Source organism: Erpetoichthys calabaricus, chromosome 1, assembly GCF_900747795.2.
Source record: "Erpetoichthys calabaricus chromosome 1, fErpCal1.3, whole genome shotgun sequence".
In the NCBI taxonomy this organism is placed as follows: domain Eukaryota; kingdom Metazoa; phylum Chordata; class Cladistia; order Polypteriformes; family Polypteridae; genus Erpetoichthys; species Erpetoichthys calabaricus.
This window is the reverse complement of record NC_041394.2, coordinates 114,498,561-114,521,910: the sequence shown is the minus strand read 5'-3', so window position 1 is coordinate 114,521,910 and position 23,350 is coordinate 114,498,561. Positions and strand designations below refer to the sequence as shown.

Genomic DNA, 23,350 nt, shown 5'->3' with positions numbered 1-23,350 from the left:
GCAATGGATGAGAAGGAAGATTTTTGGAGTGAGTTGGATGAAGTGATGAAACAGTGTACCCAAGGGACAGAAAGAGGTGACTGGAGCAGATTTCAATGGACATGTTGGTAAAGGGAACAGAGGAGACAAGGAGGTGATGGGTAGGTATGATGTCAAGGACAGGAATGAAGGTCAGATGATAGTGGATTTTGCCAAAAGGATGGACATGGCTGTGGTGACTACATATTTTAAGAAGAATGAGAAACATAGGGTGACGAACAAGAGTGGAGGAAGATGCACATAGGTAGATTACATCCTATGCAGAAGAGTCGATCTGAAGGAGATTGAAGACTGCAAAGTGGTGGCAGGGGAAAGTGTAGTTAAGCAGCATAGGATGGTGGTCTGTAGGATGACGCTGGAGATCAAGAAGAGGAAGAGAGTGAGGGCAGAGCCAAGGATCAAATGGTGGAAGTTGAAAAAGGAAGAATGCAAGGTTGAGTTTAGGGAGGAGGTGAGATAGGCACTAGGTGGCAGTGAAGAGTTACCGGACAGTTGGGCAACTACAGCAGATGTAGTAAGGGTGACGGCAAGAAGGGTGCTTGGCGTGACATCTGGACAGAGGAAGGAAGAAAAGGAAACCTGGTGGTGGAATGGGGAAATACAGGAGAGTATACAAGGAAGAGGATGGCGAAGAAGAAGTGGGATAGTCAGAGAGATGCAGAAAGTAGACAAGAGTACAAGGAGATAAGATGCAAGGTGAAGAGAGAGGTAGCGAAGGCTAAAGAAAGTCGTATGATGAGTTGTATGACAGGTTGGACACTAAGGAAGGAGAAGAGAACCTGTACCAATTGGCTAGACAGAGGGACCAAGCTGGGAAAGATGTGCAGCATGTTAGGGTGATATAGGATAAAGTTGGAAACATACTCACAAGCGAGGAGAGTGCGTTGAGCAGATGGAAAGAGTACTTTGAGAGGCTGATGAATGAAGAGAACGAGAGAGAGAAGGTTGGATGATGCGGAGATAGTGAATCAGGAAGTGCAATGGATTAGTAAGGAGGAAGTAAGGACAGCTATGAAGAGGATGAAGAATGGAAAAGCCATTGGTCCAGATGACATACCTGTGGAAGCATGGAGGTGTTTAGGAGAGATGGCAGTGGAGATTTTTAACCAGATTGTTTAACGGAATCTTGGAAAGTGAGAGGATGCCTGAGGAGTGGAGAAGAAGTGTACTGGTGCTGATATTTAAGAATATTGGGGATGTGCAGGACTGTAGTAACTACAGGGGGATAAAATTGATGAGCCACAACATGAAATTATGGGAAAGAGTAGGGGAACTAGTATGGTTTCATGCCAAGAAAGAGCACCACAGATGCGATGTTTGCTCTGAGGATGTTGATGGAGAAGTTTAGAGAAGGCCAGAAGGAGTTGCATTGCGTCTTTGTGTACCTGGAGAAAGCATATGACAGGGTGCCTCGAGAGGAGTTGTGGTATTGTATGAAGAAGTCGGGAGTGGCAGAGAAGTATGTAAGAATTGTACAGGATATGTGCGAGGGAAGTGTGACAGTGGTGAGGTCTGTGGTAGGAGTGACAGATGCATTCAAGGTGGAGGTGGGATTACATCAGGGATTGCCTCTGAGCCCTTCCTTATTTGAAATGATGATGGACAGGTTGACAGATGAGATTAGACAGGAGTCCCCGTGGACTATGATGTTTGCTGATGACATTGTGATCTGTAGCGATAGTATGGAGCAGGCTGAGGAGACCCTGGAGAGGTGGAGATATACTCTAGAGAGGAGAGGAATGAAGGTCAGTAGGAACAAGATAGAATACATGTGTGTAAATGAGAGGGAGGTTAGTGGAATGGTGAGGATGCAGGGAGTAGAGTTGGTGAAGGTGGATGAGTTTAAATTCAATACATCTAGGTTGATGTTACGTCAATGATTCCCTTTCACAAGGTTATAATATGTAATATGATGCAACATATTAGGGCTGCACGATTAATCTTTTTTTTCTCATGATAACGATATTTATGACCCACGATCAGTTAATAAATATCGTCGCGATTTTACAGTATAAAGACCAAACTGTTTTTTATGGGCTGAGTTTACGGATTGGACTGCGTCACTATGACGTTACTGCGTCTTGATTGCAAGCGCTTTCTGAAGCAGTAGAAGTCAATAGCAGCAATAACAGTCAGTCAGAATAAACATATGATGGCGGAGCAACGTGCAGAAGTGCGATCGTTAGTTCCTAAAAAGGGGTCATACTCAGTTGTCTGGAACAATTTCGATTTCAAGGAATGTGATGTTGATCAGGTACGAGTCTTGTGCAAACTTTGCTCCTGTTCCGTCCAAACGTCCCAAGGTAACATAACAAACCTCATCAACCACCTTAAAAGCCACCACAAAGTACACTATCAAGAATTTCAACGACTGAAGGCACAAACAGCAACAACAAAAAATTACCAGCCATCCACAACACAGACAACAATATCAGGGACATTGTTCAACGCAATACCATATTTGTCTAGCCAGTACCGCCGCTCCCTATACGCAGAGTACGCAGTCTGCGTAGGGCACCAACTCCCAGGGGGGCACCATCCCAGCTGCTCAAAAAAATCGTTTTTATATATTATAATAATAAATTAATATTAATAATATTCATATACAAATAAACAAAAATATAAACGTATATATTGCATTTTACGGTGAACGCAGAGTAGGCTAAGCACACGTGATGACGCGCGCGCCCTCACCTCTGTACCCAAATCTCTGTATTGCTCTGCGCATAGCAGTGACGCTCCCTGTAACTGTTGCCTCTGCTGAGCGAAGTTTTTCTAAAATGAAGCTCATCAAAACGTACTTGCGCTCATCTATGGCACAAGAGCGCATGAGTGGTCTGGCAATTGTCAGCATCAACTCTGAATTAGCAAAGGCTTTATCATATGAAGAGCTCATTTACGACTTTGCCTCAAGAAAAAGCAGAAGTGTGCCTTTGTAAATTTTGAACTTTGGAAAGCTCCAGCAGATGACAGTGTTGATTTTATTTCAGTTTATTATTGTTTATTTTATTTATTATAAATGTTTTATTTAAAGTGTGATTTTAGTTTGTATTTTTTGCTGTAGAGCTACAATTGTAATTTATAAATGATACAATTTATTTATGTATTTAATTTTATTTGAATAAAGTTCTATTTTGGCCCCTATAGTAGGTGTTTTTTTTTATTATTTTATTTTTACTTCCGTAATATTTGGGGGAGGGGGCACAAAAGTAAATTTCTGCTTAGGGCACCCATTTGGCCAGCAGCGGCCCTGTGCCTAGCTCGCAAAGACACCGGGAAATAACAGAGGCGATCACGTACCATATAGCCAAGGATATGTGTCCAATAACCACCGTGAGCAGTGAGGGGTTTAACAAAATGATCGCAACACTTGATAAAAGATATAGCATTCCCTCACGCAACCATTTTTCCAATGTTGCGCTGCCCTCGCTGTATGCGAAATGCCGAAAAGAAATAGAAAGAGAAATTCTCAGGCTCGGCCTTGAATATTTTGCTGCCACGACCGACTTATGGTCAAGCAGAACTGCGGAACCGTATTTGAGCTTGACAGTTCATTTTATTGACAGCGAGTTTGAGATGAAAAGCAAGTTTTTGCAAACTTCGTTTTTCCCACAAGACCATACAGCGGAGTTTATTGCAGTGGGCCTCAAAGAAGCGATGTCCGCTTGGGGCTTGGTGGAAGAAAGACTTGTGTGCATCACAACGGACAACGCAGCTAATATGATTAGGGCAGCATCTGTGAATAACTGGCCGAGGCTACACTGCTTTGGTCACAGACTTCATTTACCAAAGGAATAATCGTCATTATTAATCGTGATAAAAATTTTGAGCAAAATAATCGTGATAATCATTTTTTCTGTTATCGTGCAGCCCTACAACATATACACAGTTTAAATTAATGCTGACTTAGCAATTTCATAAAGAGCCATACATTCTCATTGTGACAATTTACTTGGGATCAACAGTACAGAGTAATGGGGATTATGGAAGAGAGGTGAAAAAGAGAGAGCAGGCAGGGTGGAATAGGTGGAGAAGAGTGTCAGGAGTAATTTGTGACAGACAGGTATCAGCAAGAGTGAAAGGGAAGGTCTACAGGACGGTAGTGAGACCAGCTATGTTATATGGGTTGGAGATGGTGGCTCTGACCAGAAAGCAGGAGACAGAATTAGAGGTAGCAGAGTTAAACATGCTAAGATTTGCACTGGGTGTGACGAGGATGGATAGGATTAGAAATGAGTACATTGGAGGGTCAGCTAAAGTTGGACAGCTGGAGGACAAAGTCTGAGAGGCGAGATTGCATTGGTTTGGACATGTGCAGAGAAGAGCTGCTGAGTATATTGGGAGAAGGATGTTAAGGATAGAGCTGCCAGGCAAGAGGAAAAGAGGAAGGCCTAAGAGGAGGTTTATGGATGTGGTGAGAGAGGACATGCAGGTGATGGGTATAACAGAGCAAGATGCAGAGGACAAGAAGATGTAGAAAAAGATGATCCACTGTGGCAACCCCTAATGGGAACAGCCGAAAGAAAAAAAAAGTCTCTTAAGTTAACAAATGTCTCAGGAAGAAGGAGTACAGATATATATCTTGAAATAAATTCAGTAAATGCAAAATATTAATGCTTCATTTAGGATTTCACAGTGGTTAGTGTTGCTGCCTCACAGCTCTTGGAGACTGGATTTAAATCTCAGCTCTTATTCACCTGTTTTTCATGTTATCTCCAGTTTATTTAAACCTTGCTATTAAACATATTTAATTTAATATATGCAATCAAAATGTCTCTGATCCAGGTCCTGTAGGCTTTTGCTCCAACCAATGTCCACTTTTAAAGCCCAAATCCTGCTAATAACAAAAAAGATATTGTATTCTATGCCTCTATAGCCTTCTTTTCCTACCACGTGAGGCATTTCTGATTGCAGATTTTGCTTTACATCTCTTTGTTGCAGACAGTGGGCAAGAGGTGAAGTTTGGCAATGTTGCAATAGCACCATGTGGCTCAAATGTACAGTACACCCCCAAAATTCACGGGGGTTACATTCCTAGAGCACCAGCAAATTGTGAAAAACTGCAAATTATGGATGTGGTTAAAAAAAAGCCTATTTGTATAGTTTAAACCCTAAATATGCCCCCAAAACACTTTAATTTAATTTCAGACTCAGCTTATTATATTACCTAAATAAAGAATGTAAAGGTAAACCTATATACTGTACTGCTATGTCTCCCGCAGTGCTAGAATGTAAAATACCGATGTTACCGTTATATGGACAGTACTGTAATTCATGCAAGTGCATTTTCATTGCCAGAAGCCTTAGAAGGTGCAGGGCATTTCAGTGGCATCTTGGGACTTTACCCCTTACACTGCCACATACTTGGAGGTTAATGCATCCCTGGACACCAAATACTATTTTGCTGCACTTTAAGTAAACGTCACAATTCACAAAGAAAAAGTGAAATTTTAATAGAACACATTTTTATTCATGAAAAGAGCATCACAATTACTGCAACACTGACCATTTACACACTGATAATGAACTGTAAAAACTATTTAAAAAACTACTGGAACAATATGTACAAGATGCAACTGACGCCATGGATGAAATTAAGTAATTCACCGAGCCAACTGCGCTTGAATTGGCAGCACGCAAGCACACAGAGGTAAACGCTGGGGCTGGCAGGCTAGTGCAGCGGCTCAGTCCCAGAGACAGTGAGGCTGCAGGGTGTCATGCTTGGGTCACAGAATTGCACAGAAACACAGGAGATTGTAGAGACAGGAACTTTATTCAAACACTTCAAACAAACTTTGTCTCTTTCAGAAGTAAAATGAGCTCAGTATGCAGTTAGTTATCGATTAAAAGAATAGGCAAACATCATAGGGGAGCACAACCCCCAACAGGAGCAGAGGATGTCTGGGGGAGGAGAGAGAAGCAAAGCAATCAGTCAAAAAGGACAGGTGCTGTTCAGGCTTTTAAGCATGTGTAGCATTGTGCGAGAAGCATATCACGTGACAGAGCAGCCGCAAGTAAGCCCAGCAAATAAGCAATGTGAAAGTAGTCTATCAACGTTTTTTAAGAGGGATTTTTTGAGGAGCTTCCGTGTCTTCTAGGGGTGTGTTCAGCCCCCCTGCTCACAAGGGGCTGGCAGTAGTCATGAGCTGGCTGCTCAACAAATGTACGGCACTGCCTAATCAGCTCCTGCATGCTCACAAATGGCACTAGGAAATGACTACAGCTGCTTGTGGTGGTTTAAGGGTTAAGAGGAACAAAACGGAAAACACAAGAACACTCAGCTGGAGATGCATCACAGTCAATCAGCAGCAAGGAGAAATGAATAACGTTGTAACAGTCCAGTGCCGCTAAGATTCACACCCTCGAGAAGACGGTGATTTATTTATTTTTATGGGGGAGATTCCAGGGACACACCCAGCCTTGGCCAACCTGCACGCACACACAAACAGAGACAAAAACAAAGCAAACCGGTAATCAAACAGCAAATAAAGAATGTAATGAAAACAAATGAAATAAATGAAAACAACAATATCACCCCTGTTCCCCTTACAGCGATTACACATTAAATACAACAAAGCACCAACAAAACACACACAGTAAAGTTAATGAAAAACGGCAATGGATGAAATGTAATGATGAAAATAGATAGTCCAGAGATCCGCATGTTGAATGAGAATGTAAAGATAGTCCTACCGCTAGTTCCAGAAATGGTGAAGACGGGTGGACGGGTTCAGGAGCACTTCTTTCTTTGCAGGATGCCCATGAATCCACTTACAGTACTCATGTACACAGGCAGATGGCAAACAATCCAGATGCCAAACACAAAACAATCCAGGACAAAACAAATAAGTACAGGTAACCCAACAGAAGGCAGGCAGAGAGACAAGAACTTCAAACACAAATTACAAAAACTTTTTTTTTTTGCTTTTGGTCACCGGCCCCCTTTTTAAAAGCTGCGCTGACATCCTTTGACCCCAACAGCCCCAACACCCTCAGCAGAAGACCAATCAGATCCACAGCAGGGACTGCTGGGAGTTGCAGTTTCAAATTCTTTTGGCTACTTTCACCATCCCAAGCCGATTTTCCTCTACAGTTGCTTCCTGTTCTCTCTACAATACATTATTGCCACGAAAAAGCCATAAAAATTGCAGAGGATATTTGCAGTTTCTACTAACAATTATTAGGTTCTAAGGAAAAATCTGCGAATGACTGAGGCTGCGAACTCTGAACCGCGACTTTGCGGGGGTCTACTGTATATTGATAAGGAAGACAGTATAGAGGAAGAACAGCAGACTATTATGTTCATTCATCCATTTTCTGAACCCACATAACAGTCATAAGAAGCTAGGCCCTATACAGTCAGGGTCTCACAGGGGTAAGACCAAAAAGCAACCCAGAACAGGGCAACCAAGTTAATAGGTCCTAAAATGTACATATGGACATCCACAATTTATAGAACCCTATTCTTAAAGCTCTAATATACTTTTGTCTGTACTTGACACAATTTTAATGTAGGAATCGTATATTGAAATCCACTGTGAGTTAACTGGAACTCTCCATATACATTATACGGAATTACAAATCTGTTTAAATGTCTTTTTCACTCTTCATTCCACATCCAAAAGAAGTACATGTTAGGTAAATTGGCTACATTAGACCCAGATGAGTCAGTGTGTGAGTGCACAGAACTGGCTGTTGCCTTGAACTCAGAAGAAACTCTGGTGCTGACAACCCTGAAATGAATTAATGATGCATGATGAATGCATGGTTTGCAGAAGACTAAGCATAAATTTACAGTAACAGGTAGCAACCAGTTCCAGACAAGATTCCAGGTCTAATACAAGTCACACACACACACATTTGCATTAGACAAACAATGAGAAAAATATGTGAAACTCATGCAGAAAGAATTCGATCTAGCAAATGGAGGAGGATCACAATGAAATTAGATGGTAACTAAATCATGAAGTCACCTCTTCCTGTGATTTAAAATATAACTGATTTGAAATAAAACCAACCATCTTGTTCTACTTTTTTATGCCCTATAATTCTTTAGTCAAGTGCATGTAAGATATAAAGAAGTATGAAATTAAGAAGCATTTCCTTTTTCTACGAACTTACCCGGTTACAGAAAAAATGTACTTTGATCTGATTTCATGGATTAGCACATTTTATTTAGAGTCATTAGTTAAGATTCAAATATTTGAGACAAAATGAAACATGAATGTATGACTTCATCAAAAAAGTGTTTGGACATGGTTCCAAAAATTAACCCTCATAAGTCTGGTTATGCCTCTAATCATTCCAAAAGTTGATTTACCTTCATATGACTCATAGTATCAAAAAACATATTTAGGTGCAAATGGAATCACATGAGCTGTCCAAAAATGAGGAGTCCAGCCTTACTTGATGGTTATACTGAAAGAACCCAAGCTAATTCTGCTGATCTAATGGGAAGACTTGGCTCACACAAAGTCTACCAAAGATCATGGATTCTTCTTGTTTTTCAGTATGCATTCATTCAGGCCAACATGTAGAATAAAGAATATTGTTTTCTTTTTAATTATAATGAACTCAATGCCCTTTTTTCCCACATAGAAACAAAGAATGATTTGATTCAGATGCACATCTCTTAAAAAGAACTGATGACAGACATAAAACAGAGGCCATACATAGCATGTCGCCTGACAAGTGGCTTTAGTGCAGGAATGTAAATGTGAGTTAAAGTTTAGATCAACTGTTCTATCTAAATCCTGCCAATTCTTATGAGTTTTTATTTGAGGATTTAAAACTTTTAGAATGCTTGAGATACCATTTAATCATAAGTGTCAGCTGTGTAAACATAGTACATAAATAAGTGCACTGATCTATCCTTTGACAAATCAGTCTTTTTGAACTTAGCATTAACCATAAGAACAAGTGACTTTTTTATACCAAATTCAGGTGAAAGAATGCCAATTTTCTAACTTCTAATTATAAACACATGGATGTATTTAAAGTTTTCAAATCACAAATTTGACTGCGAACACATATAGGTATTTTAAAATATTGCTGCATACCAGAAGTTGTGCTACATACTGACACATCCACCTATCCAATTTCAAGCCTATTTAATCTAGTCCAGGGTCATGGGAAGTGTGGCCTCTAGAGGTCGCTCCAGCTGCCCCAATCTGACACAGACAGACACAAGAAGCACAACTCAAAGCACACCGGAATTTTTTATTTTCTTTTTCTCATTGGAAACGCCTTCCCCCGTTTCCCACAAGCCAAACACAGTTCCTAAGCACAGCCCAGCACAACACCCAGTCCTTCCATCATGGGGGTGTCCCGGCCGGGCAAGGGCCCCAGCCATCCACTACAGGAGCTAGAGACTATCCTGATAGGACTGGGCCCAAGGTAAGAAGAGAATGTCCACCATAGGGCACCCAAACTTAATTAAGAATCACCAATTAATGTAAGGTGAGAGAAAATAAAGTGTTGGGAAAAACACCTCACAATGACATGGTCATAAATTGTAAAAGTCACATCTATGATGAATGGGCCCATGGTTTTAACTCAGGGGCCAGAAGATGTAAGGCAGCAGGCCTAACCATGGTGTCCCCCTAAATGAAACGTAGATAATAAACTAAATTACTGAGATAAATAATTAAAATTATTTTATAAGGTGCCTACCCCAAATCGCATTATAGTCTAGCTATTTGTTGGCAGATGTGGGACTTATAAACAAGCACAGTGCAAAACACACAAATACAAAATTAAGTCTCATGCCATCTGGAAAATAATTTACGTAATATATCAGGGTATGATCCCTGGTGCCAAAATGTTAAATCATTTCCCAAATACAAACCTCCTACTTTACATTTCCAGGAGCTTTGCTTAATTTGATTATTTTACAGAAATAAATAGCAATTGCAACAGAAAACTGCATAATCAAAAAATGTTGCTCAAATAATTTAACTTAAAAAACTTATTTTTATTATACAGTAGTCTATAAATGAAATATAGTTTTCAATATCTTTTACAAATTTTTCCATTTAAGAATAAGGATTCCTAGCACAAAACTCTTCAGTGGATATCAAGGATGGCATTTTGAGTTTACTTATACTGTAACTACATTCTCTTCTTATGCTACTCTGTAATTTTTTTGTATTAAAGAATCCAAGCTGCCGACAGATCTTACCACCCATGGCTTGCTGCAGAAATTGTAGATGGACAGTAGAGAGTTAATCCCAGGGATGCAGCCATACTGTAATCCAATGACAAGGCTCCGAAAGTCCTCTCCCTGGGTCATACTGTAGGCATGCTGACGAACGAGGACAAAGTCTGGCTTGAAAGACCTGGAAGGTGAAAACAAGCAGTTGAAAGATTAAGTTTGTGCTGCTCCCCTCTAACAGATGACTTCAATTAAATATGGGAAATAAACAAGAGTCTTGAACTGTGCTGATAAACCAAACGAAAATCACTATACATAACAATTGACATGTGTATCAAAACACAATGGTTGGAAGATTCCCAAATAAATATTGTACAATCTTCTCAGAGTTCAATTAAGCTCATCACTTTATTTGTGTGTTTCAAAGGAATACTTCACCCAAAAATTATATTTTTCTATATGTTATTTATCCAATATATTGTTGTGATAGCCAATAAAAAAAATAAAAAAAATTGAATCTGTTTGCATAGAGAATGGAGATAGCAAACTGATAGAATGAGTGTGTATGGAGACCAAAACTGGACTATAGCAAACTATATTAAAATGTCCGTGAAACTCATGTTACTTATGTCACATAATCCACATGTCAAGTCATCCAGTCATATGCTCGCAACATGCCAAACTCATGCATTTTTTTGCTCAAATAAACACTTCTCGAAAAATCAGAGCAGTTTATGCAATTACATGGGAACAAGCCTTGAAATTGAGGGCTCACCTATCCTCTTCATTCACTGGACAAGATTTGACTCCAATGTGAATGCATTTCCTCAGCAAACACTGCTCTGATTTTCTGGAAGCACTTATTGAACAATATTCTATATCGTTATACGATATAAGATGCACATACTAGTTGTTAAATATTTAATGGTTCCAGGGTCATTTAATAATTAGGTTGTGGAAAACTAATGATATTAAATATTGAGTACTTAAAAGGTGGTGAAAAGATTAAGGTAAATATTTCTCTAATCTTTGCTAATAGTAATATTTAAAATGTGTTTTCCATTGGTTTTTATTCTGTGCCATGTATGTTTCTTTACACATTTATGCTCTGTATTTACTGGTTAGCATTATTTAGTTGTTTTCTAGGAATTCAAGATGACTGTGGCATCATCATACCATCAATGTGGTTACTGCTTTGTTCTTGCACATTGCAGGATATATGCACACAAGCAGAAAATGGTGGCACTGTCACGTTCTACAGCTAGTTTAGCATGTTTTTGGATTGTTTTTGCTCATTTTCATTTTTTTTGTCAAGCTGGTGATTGTCAGTTGCCTTCCAGTATCCAAGATGGTTGTGGCATGAAAATGTCAATATTGGTGTAACTAGTTGATGTTAGGTGTGCATCTACAAGCATTAGTGTGTGATGTTCAGCCATTGGTAAACACTGCTGTAGACAATCATCAGATCATCAACTCTACTGCTTTTTGTTTTTTTTGGAAAGGGAATGTCTTTTTAGCTTGATATTTAACTACTATGCTGTTTTTAATGTTACTAACGTGGTCACACAGGTAGATAGAGCGAGCCAGAGAACCTGCTGCTGCATAATATGACACCCTCTTAGTTGTAGTTAGAAGCTAAGGAAAAGATGTCTCCTTAGAGATTAGCTGGGTAAGACTGTGTTTGCTGACTCCAAACACTTGAGTCTGATGGAGAGATGAGGGGCCCAGAGCAATTTCTTGCTATGTAATTGCAGCTGGTAAAAATAACCTCCTGTAGCATTTCATAGAGCAACCTAGTAGAATCAACATTAGCCTGAACATGGACCACAGATTAACCAGGGTGTTATGCAAATGTTGTGGCACATTGCTGAACTCCTGTGTTCTCCTACACGACCTGTAATTTGACTGGATATCTGCTACCTTTCTGAACTACTGAAGTACTGATAGCCAGAAGAAGAACATTGTGTTCCAAATGCTGTTCAATTCATCAGGAAGAGAAAGCTAAAATTAGCTAGCATATTTGGTTGAATCATGTGGTAATACTACCTCTGGTTACAACAGATGTGACTCTGGTTCCAGCAGGTTTTACTGCTTCCAGCTGAAACACCAAGAATGCTAAGCTGTGGTTTGACATTGGTGATTTTACCTTAAAATTTGTAAGTAGACATAAAATATTTACTGTAAATTGCCTTCTCTTGTGTGCCCCATGGGATGAATTGAACATTTTAAATTCTGGGTTGTTTTTTTTCCTGTAAATGTATTGTATTGACCTCTTCACAACATCTATGCTCACAGGGCTGTCACCCAGACTTGAGGTTAGGCTCAGAGTGTGCTTGCTAATCACATGTTACTTGGGCTTCGCTGAACTTGAATCCTGTTCACTCACCATTAGGGCTGCAATGATTAGTAACAACGTAATTGACGATGTCGACTACAAAAAATTGTCGACACGGATTTTTTATTGTAGACGCATCATAAACAGAACCTTCAATAGAGGCTCCAGTCACAAAGAACCACATTAGTTTTTGTAACTGCAATGCACTACATGAACATCTGTGGGCAGTATCATTTGTTATTGTTTGTCAAGACTGCACACAGTCCTACCAACGAAGAAGAATGTCTGAGGAGAAGAAGAATGTAGAGGAAAATAAACGTGATTGCAATGGCGAACTGGATAGAGGAGGGGGAAGGAGATGGAAAAAAATTGAGACAGAAACTTTCTAAAGTGTGGGAGCACTTCATTGAAAAAGAAAAAAAAGTTGAATGCAGATTATGCAAAGCGGAGCTTTCTTTTCATGGCAGCACCACCGCTATGCATGAGCATCTGAAATGCAAGCATCTTGGAGATGTGTTACCGCCGTCTCTTGAGAATTTATGCTGGTGCTGTTAGTTAGTTAGTTAGGGTCAGATCAGGAGGGGAGGGAGAGCGTGAACAAGACTGAGGAAATAAAAGTGAAAAAAGCTAACTTTTACAAGTAACAAATTTACACCCAATCTGTTCATTTTCAAATAATATTGCATTAGTGCGATGATGTTTTCTGATGGTATTATTCAGATCATACAATGATTTCTTCAAAATGTCACATATATTTGTCTCTTTTTTTTTCCCCCCGGTGCTGCGAGCTGACACCAGAAGGTGTGAGCTTATTCAGTGCTAGCAGGAGCACGCAGGTGGCCAGTTGCTTGTGCTATAACAAGCTTGACCTGGTGGAGATCAAAGCACATGTACTGTGCAAGGCATATACGGGGTCCACTGAGAAAAGAAGAGCGTTCATGGCTCACCTTGCAGAAGAACATGTCCTGGAGTCCTGTGCAGACTGGGCAAGGTCAGGGGAAAAAAAAAACGCTGTCACTGATTACAACCGCAAGAAGGTATGCGAATGAATATGAATAATATGAATAATGTTGCATCCGTGCCACAATGTTTTCCGAAATGTACTATAAGGTCATAAAATGAATAATTCCAAATATCATATACACCTATGTCTCTGTTTTTTTGTCAGTGTGGCTTTGACATCACGGGCCATAAGGTGCATGCTAATTCAGCATGAGCAGGAACACTCAATAAAATTGAATAAAAAAAATCAAGTGACAATGACATAAGAATAAGGCAGATTCGCCAGCGTTTGTGTGTCAGCTTTTATCCATCCAGAACCGAGAATGTCCAGTTCGATTATCTCAAAACACCACTCACATCTACAGTTATTCCCAGTTTCAGATAAAAAGTAACAGCGTCAGATCCCTGGGTGGGGGGGCAGTAGTATGTATCGTAATCGTGACTGAGAGAATAAAAGTGAAAAAAAAAAAGGTAACTTTTACAAGAACTATACATTTACAGTGGCTGTTACAGATGTAAATCAAATGTATGTGTTTATTGTATAATATTAACAATAAGAGTAACTCCCTACTCAAAACGGTAAATATATGAGGCAGTCTGGATCAAACTGGGGGACTCTTGATTATAAGTTAGCAATTCCTACCGCTGCGCCACGTAAGCTATTGTATCATTTACATTTACATCATTTAGCAGACGCTCTTATCCAGAGCAACTTACAACAGTGTTTGTTAGTTTTTTTTCACATACCCCTTGGGGTCAGAGATTGTACAGCACCCCCTGGAGCAATTACAGGTTAAGGGCCTTGCTCAAGGGCCCAGCAGAGTAGGATCTCTTTTTGGCACTGACGGGGATTCGAACCAGCAACCTTCGGGATACCAGTGCAGATCCTTAGCCTCAGAGCCACCACTCCATCCTTGAACCTTTTGTGAAAGTGTTTATTTGATCTTTGCAGTTCAGGTTTTACACATTATATAGTTTAAGTCTACATTTTGTCATGTATTACTAAAATATGAAAAATGTTTCTGTTTAAACAATGTATTTTTTGGTTAAGTTAAATGCACTTTTTTTGTTTAAAGACTACGTGCATGTTAGTTTGTATTGTTTAATGTATTTCTTTTTTATTGTGATGGTCACACTAATATAAAAACATCTGATTATTTTCAAATTCATATGTTTCACTGGTTGTTATTTTCATTTGATTATTATTAATTTTTTGATCGTGTTAATGCAATGACATCAGGGTGACATTCACAGGTGGACAGAAGTGAGCAGATGAGGTAAGACATGCACTGGCGCCCAGAACAGGATGTGCAACCACAGGTCGCAGGCTTCAAAATAGTCAGGGATGAAATAATCGTGACTAATCAAAAAAAAAAAATTGAACGATTAGTCGACTACCAAAATAATCATTAGTTGCAGCTCTACTTGCCATGCCACACCACTTGTGTACTTTCTGGAAACAATTTTGAGAAAAAACACGGACAACCACAATAACATTTCTAGACTTTCCAATACAATGACCATTATGTGCATCTTTGAGGTGAAGAAACAAAAAACTCTAGAGAGTATGCTGGATGTAATCCATGCAGGGGGGTCTGAAGATGAAGCACTGTCATTGAGAAGAACCTAGTGTCAAGCAAAAACATCACTACTGCTAAATCATTGGTCACTGTGCTCCTACTATAATGGCTACAGTGTTTTTAGTTGCCAATTTCACAAGAAGATGGTAAAATGTAATGTTGGCTCATTACTCAAAAGTGGATATTATTTGATTTAGTAATGCATTATGCACACTCATCTTTCTGCCTAACTTCTGCGAATATATATGCTACCAAATGCTTGGTTGCCTTGTGATGCTCATAGCAGTGCCATAAAGGGATCAATTTTAGAACTTATTTACTTTATTTTGTATAATGTTATCAAAGCTTTGTGTATAGGATGCAGGTTGATATCACCAGCTCTATCTTGGCTTTCATGCTCAGGAATACATTCTTAGCTGTTTGTGTATGTAAGGGTTGCAGCTGAAATATTACTTTTCTTAACCAGCTAGTTCTTGGTCAACTACAAGTTCTGCTGTTCTGATCATACTATTTTAAAGAATATAATTACTCTATAAAAAGTTCACTGAAACATTCAATGAAAAAATTGGGAACATGCTTTCATGTGAAAATGCACTGAGAGTGTAAGAATCAACTGTCAGTGACATAGAAATTTCAAATTTGACCCTTTAACCTCATACACTGCTTACACTGGGGTCTCAAATAGTTAAAATCTTCGATAACCCCATGAAATCTACCAGAAACATAATTTAAACTAAGCTAGTTTAATAAATCTCTTGATTATACCTTGAATTTCTATAATCTTCTGAATCCTATTTTATTACCTAAACAAATCAGCTGTGTTAGCTATTTAATTTTTCTTTAATTTTTGGCCATTACACCATGATGTCATGGGGAGTGGTGGTCAAATGACCCAAAGGCATGGGTTTGTACAATAGTAATGTTATCGGCTTTTGACATGTCTTTAAGGAAATCCATGCTCCTTCTGTTGCCAGATGTTAGCTTTTTTAATCATTTTTGGCTGTGGTTTTTCAAATTGTTTTGCCATTTTTGGTCATGTTTATTTTAGTGATTCATTTTTTGCTTTTTTAGTGTGCATGGCACACTCTTTCGAAATTCAGGGTTAATTAAAGCAGGTAGGTGCTCATGCTGACTGTCCTAAGTCAGGTGAATGAATCAAGCTCTTTCACATTCTACACAGGACTACTATGTAGCTTCCTCTTCAAATTAGTGTTAAGGCTGGTTAGGTTTTATAGGGTCAACTACTGTATCTTTTATTTTGGTCTCCTTTGTGCTACTTAAATTAGGATGACTCAGTGGCACATGTTTTGGCACCAGAAAAATGTACGCTTGTTTTTCATATTAACTCATTTTATTGAACCATTGAAAAAATGGCCAAAATATATTTATTTCAGTATATTTGTTTAGTAATAAACATGACAAATAGCATGCACTATGTGAGTTTCAATATGAGGACCCACACTGGCTTTTGAATTCAAAAATGTTTTTCTAAGCAGCACAAGTAATAATCTTGTGTAACTGGCACAGCACACACAAGCTGGTGTGTGATATTACAGCAGACAATTTAATTACAAAATAGACCATGAAATAGAAGAAAATACTCTTGGTCTGACTGATGGATTTCACAGATTGCCCAATTCCATCACAGTGACATTTCAAATCTGGTTTATCTGTATTCTATGCAAAGCAATTTTTGTACTTTAAGCTTTTATTATTTTTATGTTCTCAACAACTTAACTTATTTCTGTGTGACTTTTGTTTCCGTTATTTTTTCAACAACAAGATGTTTATTTCTGCTTGTTAGAAGCTGGTTGGGTATAATGAAAAAGCTTTTGTTTCCTAGGGAAGATTTAGGGCTTATTAAGGTCTCTAGCAGTATATGCTGACCAAGAACAATGTTTAGTGCTTACTGAAGAATATTGTTTATTTTTCTTTTTAATTATTTTTCTTTTAAATCTTCTATTTTGATTTACTTTATTATTTATCGTTTAACCTCTTTATCAATTCCCCCATACAGCTTTAACAATCTATAAAAATGTAAAAATATATACTGTATTTCTCTTCATTGAAAAGAAAGTATTGTAAACTTTTATATATTGAGAGCTGGTCTAGGCACTACATTTTAGCCTTGCTTTTGGATGTGCTTTATAGTGTAACAACAGACTGGAGGCATAATAAACACAGCACTCTTTATTATTTTTCTTGATTGAAAATCTTTACAGCTATGCCAAGCAATAAATATCTCCCAGCAAAATATTCAAACATCTGTAGTCTTTCAAATGTAATGCTTCTCAGCTGTGCCAAACAAATGCACTGCATTTACACTGGCAACAGAGCCTGTAAATTGGGGGCTGTGGTGGTGACTAAAAGGCTCTGTTCACTTAATGAATTTGCCTACACATTGGATTGCTGCCTACAGCACAAACAATGATAGTACCAACAACTCTCAATCCACATAATCTCCACAATGGGCAGAATTTATTCTATTACTCTTTAATACACTTATGGGAACATAATGCTTTCCCTTTAATCAGATAAAATCTGTTTGTCTTAGTCATGCAGCCATATCTAGGCCCACCTAGATCACCTGTTGATCTGTCTGACCTGTCATAACAAACTGTCAAAACTGTAACGTTTATCTACTCCTAGGATCCTGAACATGGTGTTGTGGAAGAGATTATTCCCCTCACTCATCCATTGAGCTATGTTGTCAGGTGCTATGTACTACTGACTAGTTTTTACTTATTATTCTGGTAGAAAGAACTACACAAAGAGTGGATCAATAAGTGAATCAAATTAATTTAACCAAGATTGTCAAATGGAGATAACTGAATCCACTTTTGGAACCAAGTGTATGGTGATATTGTTAACCTGCATGTGGCAGATGCATGAACATCATACTGTAAGTACTGAAAAATATACCTGAAGATGAAAAATAAATGCAAATAGTAAGCAGAGTTCATTGTCAATGACAAGCTAGAGGTCAATATACATGGAAAAACAATATAATAAACCTTACATTAAAGCCCAAGTATGTAAAACAAGAATCACGTGCAAAAAGTACAAGCAAACATCTTAACACTATCTGTTATTTAATGGGCTAATACTGCAAAGCTACACCTATAGCAAAGCCTTCATAAATAGTCTGTAAAAAATGACATCATCAAATAAAGATACACATTCACCTGCCTGCCAACATATGTTGTGGAATGATCTAGAACACAAAATAGCAGTATCCACAATCAAAATAAATGCCCCCAAATTTGATGTGGTGACGGTACAATCATAACAGCAATAAACTCAGAATTGTGAAAGATGATCTGGTGAACACTATAATTAATCAATTACCAATTGCCGTTGATATCTTCTAAGCTATACTATGAATAGCACTCACTTTAGGACCAGACATCACGACTGGAGATTCTCAGAAAGGGCTGTCTGGGCGCTCTACAGTCAAGGTTTTTTTTTCAGGTGGACAAGCATGTCACTTCAATAAAATTCAGAAAACACAAATATTTGACTCTATCTTTAGATCTGCTGTCTATTCAGAAAATCTAACCTTTCTATAATCAGTTTACAAGGAGACCACGTACTGACCTTGTATAAATATAATATTTTCAAACCCGCCTAATCTACTTCAGGGATTTGGAAGGCCAAATTTCATCTCTGTAGCACAGGGGTGCAATTTCCTCAACAATGTTGCTTACACACAAATATATACACACACACACATGTACGTTTTGCTGAGTAAAGGATTTGAACCGAGGATGTGGGATTCATGAGGCAGTGCTCTACTATGCCGCCCAAAGTCCAAGCAATGAATTGTTCACACAATAACTTCTACACCATCCTACATATGCATACATTTATGTACTTGTAGTATAAAAGTCAGCAACTAAATCATTCTAAAATATCAACTTGAGATCTGTATATACAAAAAATTGCATTAAAGTGTTCTAATCCATGGTTACAAATGTAGTTTTATTGTAGCTTCTTTTCCCATGACAAATATCTCTCCTTTCAATAGTCTATCTTATCACTGCATTGGAAAATCACTGAAGCAGCTGCTGCTATTGAAACCACTCAAATAATATCTGTCAGCACATTAACACATTAAATTTCAGTAGGGTATGTTTAAAAAGAAAAGATGATTACTAAAAGCCAAGAGGACAAAAAAAAGCCTGTGAGAGGACTAATCTTTTGCATGATCAATCTAATTAAAAGAAGCCTAATGCTCTTTTTACAAAGGATTCTGGGATTTTGGCCAATTGGGCCACATAATTAAGCATAAAGGATTATGGAGGCATTCTGTTCCAGCTGCCCTTGCCTAAGTTTTTGACTGTAATTAATGAAAAGAAAACTCACATTTGGTCTGACATTCAAAAATGCTATTTGCTGAATTACAACAGGACTATTTCATGTTAGTAACCAAATACATACTGTACTTTATTTATATGAAAATCATTTTTGCAAAAAAAACATTTTATACTTTTATCTGTTTTAGTAATTGGCATCATTTAAATGTTGATGGGTTTTTTTTTTGCTGACCTGTTCAAAAAGAAATATAATGTAATCACTGCCAAGCTTTAAACAGAAAAATGAGTACAGCCTTTAGGGATATACAGTTTAGACAATATACTTACTGCACAGTATGGCTCTCTGTTGAATAAAAATGCAGATTTTTAATTTTAATAAATAATACTCTACCAATTGTGATTTGTTTATTCAGTCAAATTTTATTTTTATTTTAAATATTTTCAGCTGTCAAAGTACAGTGGTAGATCGTAACAGAATCGAGATTAAGCCTATGATGCCATCAAGTCAGTACACTAGGTCATGCCCCTTTCTCTCAGAGTATTTTGGTAATGGCTTGTGCAGTGTCTTAAAGTTCTAGGTTTTGGCCTTCTGCAATTCAGTATTATTTGTGTTTTTGGATTTAGAAGGCAAACTTTTCTCCCTGTTTATTATTTTTATTGTTTTGATGGTTATGTGTCCCCTGCTCCATTTTGTGGGGTTGTCGTTGCTGCTCAATTGTACATTTTTTTATAGTCTTGGCCATGTTGTTTACAGTTACTTTGCCCACTGCCAGCCATGTGACAGAATTTACATGACATGTTATGTCATTGCATCCAAAGTATTTAAGATGGCAGCATGCGGCTTCTAGCATTCAATAGTATGGATTCAATTATTTAAAAAAAAAAAAAAATTAGAAACAAATAAATCTACTTTGTGAGAGGATGTTTTCTCACTTCAAATCTGGTTTTGCGTTTCTGGCCTTCCTAATTTCTGTTCATTTCTGTTGTATTTCAGCCAGGGATCCTCCCCTGGCTGAGGTTGAAATTCCTGTTTAATGTTTTTTTTTTCGTTCACTCATGATTAATTTTGTTTATGTTAATATTGTTAATTGTTTGGTCTCTATGTGCTTATGTATCTTGTGTTATTTGCCATGTGTTTTGTGGGTGGTTTCCCAATCATCACTGCAAGGGACTAACCTCGCCATATAAATGTGGGGTCAACCCACAGTTTCTTGCAGTTCATTCTAATGTGTTTGGGAGTTGGTAAGTGTTGTGATTATTTTTGTGCTTTATGCTCATGTGATTTATTGGCTTTTGAACTTTTTTGCTCTGTTTTTTGATGACTCCTTGGATTTCATAATGGGACTTTGTTCACCTTGGATTGCCTTTGTTGGCAAATCCTTTTTGCCTTTTTGTACTCCATGGAGCTTCATGTTATTACAGAAGATTTTTGTTAAAAATAATTCTTTGTTTTATAAACATCATGTTTTGCCCTTATTGCTAGTCACGGTTTCATGGTAATATCCCCTTCTAGTGGGCACTTTTGGAATATTTTTCAGATTTTATGCATGGAAAACTCTCAGCTTCACAACAATTTCTTAAGGTAATCTGATCGTTGCCTATTTTAGTCTATTTTTTTGCCTGCTTCAAATTGCTTTGTAGATTTTCTGGTCATTTGTTTCACTTTCCCACTGGGCATTTTACTTCTGAAAAAATGACCATAACACGGTGTACTCATCTGAGAGTAAGCATTTAAATTTGACCTTGACTTTCATAAATTACTTGATATTGTAGATTTATGGATTTTGATACTCAGACTTTGAATCATTCTTTCACTTTGTTTAAGTTATGTTGCTTTTCCTTTTTATGATCCCTTGCCTATTTTGAACACATCTCTATTTGTAGTCCACCTCCAATTTCTTTAAATAAGGCTAAGGATGGCTGTCATCACCTTTGGCATTTTGTTTATAAAACCAGATACTCACAGATTATAGTGGAAGTTGATGAAGGTAAAACACAACTTTTATGGCTGGAGATCCATTTAACTGGCACAGCTTAGTGCAACTATGGCACACAGGCTTTTGATTTATTTGGTAATGATACATTTTTGTATGTGTGTCAGCATCAGCAATGATGAAACTGAGATTATATCACAATGAAAACCAGTTTAATCTCTTAATAGAAAACAATTGCATCATTTAATGATCTACAGAATTTAAGTTCAGCTTTAGAAATACCACCTCATCGTGTGATCTAGCATTTTGCAATTAACATTTTAAGGTTTATTATATATATGAAAGAAAAAAATGTATTGAATTTATGTTTATGGTGTAGGCTGGAGAAGATTATAATCCCTGATGATCAAAATTACATTTTGTATATTCACCAAGAACTGCCCCTGTCATATTAATGGGACATGGAAGAAGAAAGGAGACTGCACAACTATAACAGCTATATGTCTTCTATTTATTGTACCTGTATATATTCTGGGGGAAATGATCTGATGATTATGAGATAGTCATGACATAACAAAATGATTAATATCAGGTGAATATGACATAATGAATACAATTTTATTCTTTACATCCTCAACAACCCACCATGAATGAGAATGTCACGCTCTGACTCATAACAAAGGCGGCACAACACAAAGGGCAGAATGTGTCAGATAATAATGAAAAGTAGAAATGTCGCATGCTAGACAGTCCTCATTTAATGGTACAAAAAACAGGCACCCAGTGTGCAGCCTATTGATGATAGATGAGCTAACAAGAGCTTATTTAAGCTAACCACCTCAATGGAAGATGGAATTAGACATCTGCTTGTGATACCTGGCTCCTATGACAACAGAATAGATAAACACAGAAGCCAAAAGTCACAATGGCACAAAACACTAATGGTCCTACAAAGTGTCTCAAGCATCTTTAGTCTTTCTTGCTAAAATTGAAGAGGTCATGACAGTAAGGTCCTGAATATCCAAATACCACCTGGTATCTGCATGCTTCAGGCGCTACGTGGAAAAGTGCATAACAACAGACGGCAAGTAGCTGTGATTTAACATGAAAACCAGTTAAAAGAAAACACATGAGTGACTGAAGAAATAAAAAAAAAATTCAGACACCTCCTGAACCCAACAAAGAGAAAGTAACTTCAATAATAGGAAATATTTAGCAAATAGATAAAAGACAGCAAATTGTCATTATCATTGTAAATTAACGTTGCAAAGTCCTACTTACCAAGTAATAATTTAGGTTATTCAAGCCTACCACATCTCTAAGGTATCCAGAACAGGGCTGTCACAATACCAAAATTTTAAACTTTGATACAAGACTAAGAAAAGTGTTGATATTTGAAACAGTTGTGGGATATGGCCGGCCTGTCATCCCGGCCAACACCCCCAGGCCGCCAGATGGAGCTCTCCCTGCAGCATGGAAGTGCCCCGAATACCATCAGGGAATCATGGACAATGGAGTTTTCCTTTACAGCCCTGCTGGATACCACAGGGGCCAACAGATGACGCTTCAGGGAGGCCCAGAGAGTTGTTTGTGCCCTGTAACTCGGAAGTACGTTGTAGGCAAGGCGACAAAGGAAATGACGTGCTTCCGGGATGAAGAAAAGGACTTTTCATCTGACCCGGAAGTGATAAGGAATCACATGGACTGTAGGGTTGGAACCACTTCCGGGTCAGGGAATATAAAAGGACAATGGGAAATCCCAGACGCTGAGCTGAGCTGGGTGGAAGGGTGGCAACGCGTCTGGGAGTGAGGAGGATTATTGATTAGTGATTGTTTATTGTGTATTTATTTGAATATTGTGGAGAAGAAGGTGCTTTGTGCACATTTTGTCTAAATAAATATAATATTTGGACTTTTACCTCGTATCTGACGTGTTGTCTGAGGGTTCAAGGGGTCACGGGGACCCTAAATCTGTCACACAGTATATTATG

The 23,350-nt window shown here is 38.1% G+C and overlaps 1 protein-coding gene across 1 annotated transcript in view; it reads right to left on the bottom strand.

The window, feature by feature from the left end:
- LOC114654698 (synapsin-3-like) overlaps positions 1–23,350 on the bottom strand; it is a 749,936-nt gene that overhangs the window by 402,583 nt on the left and 324,003 nt on the right. Inside the window, exon 5 of the mRNA XM_028805409.2 lies at positions 10,220–10,376. Within this exon, the coding sequence (XP_028661242.2) occupies positions 10,220–10,376 (157 nt within the window). The remainder of the gene's footprint in view (positions 1–10,219; positions 10,377–23,350) is intronic.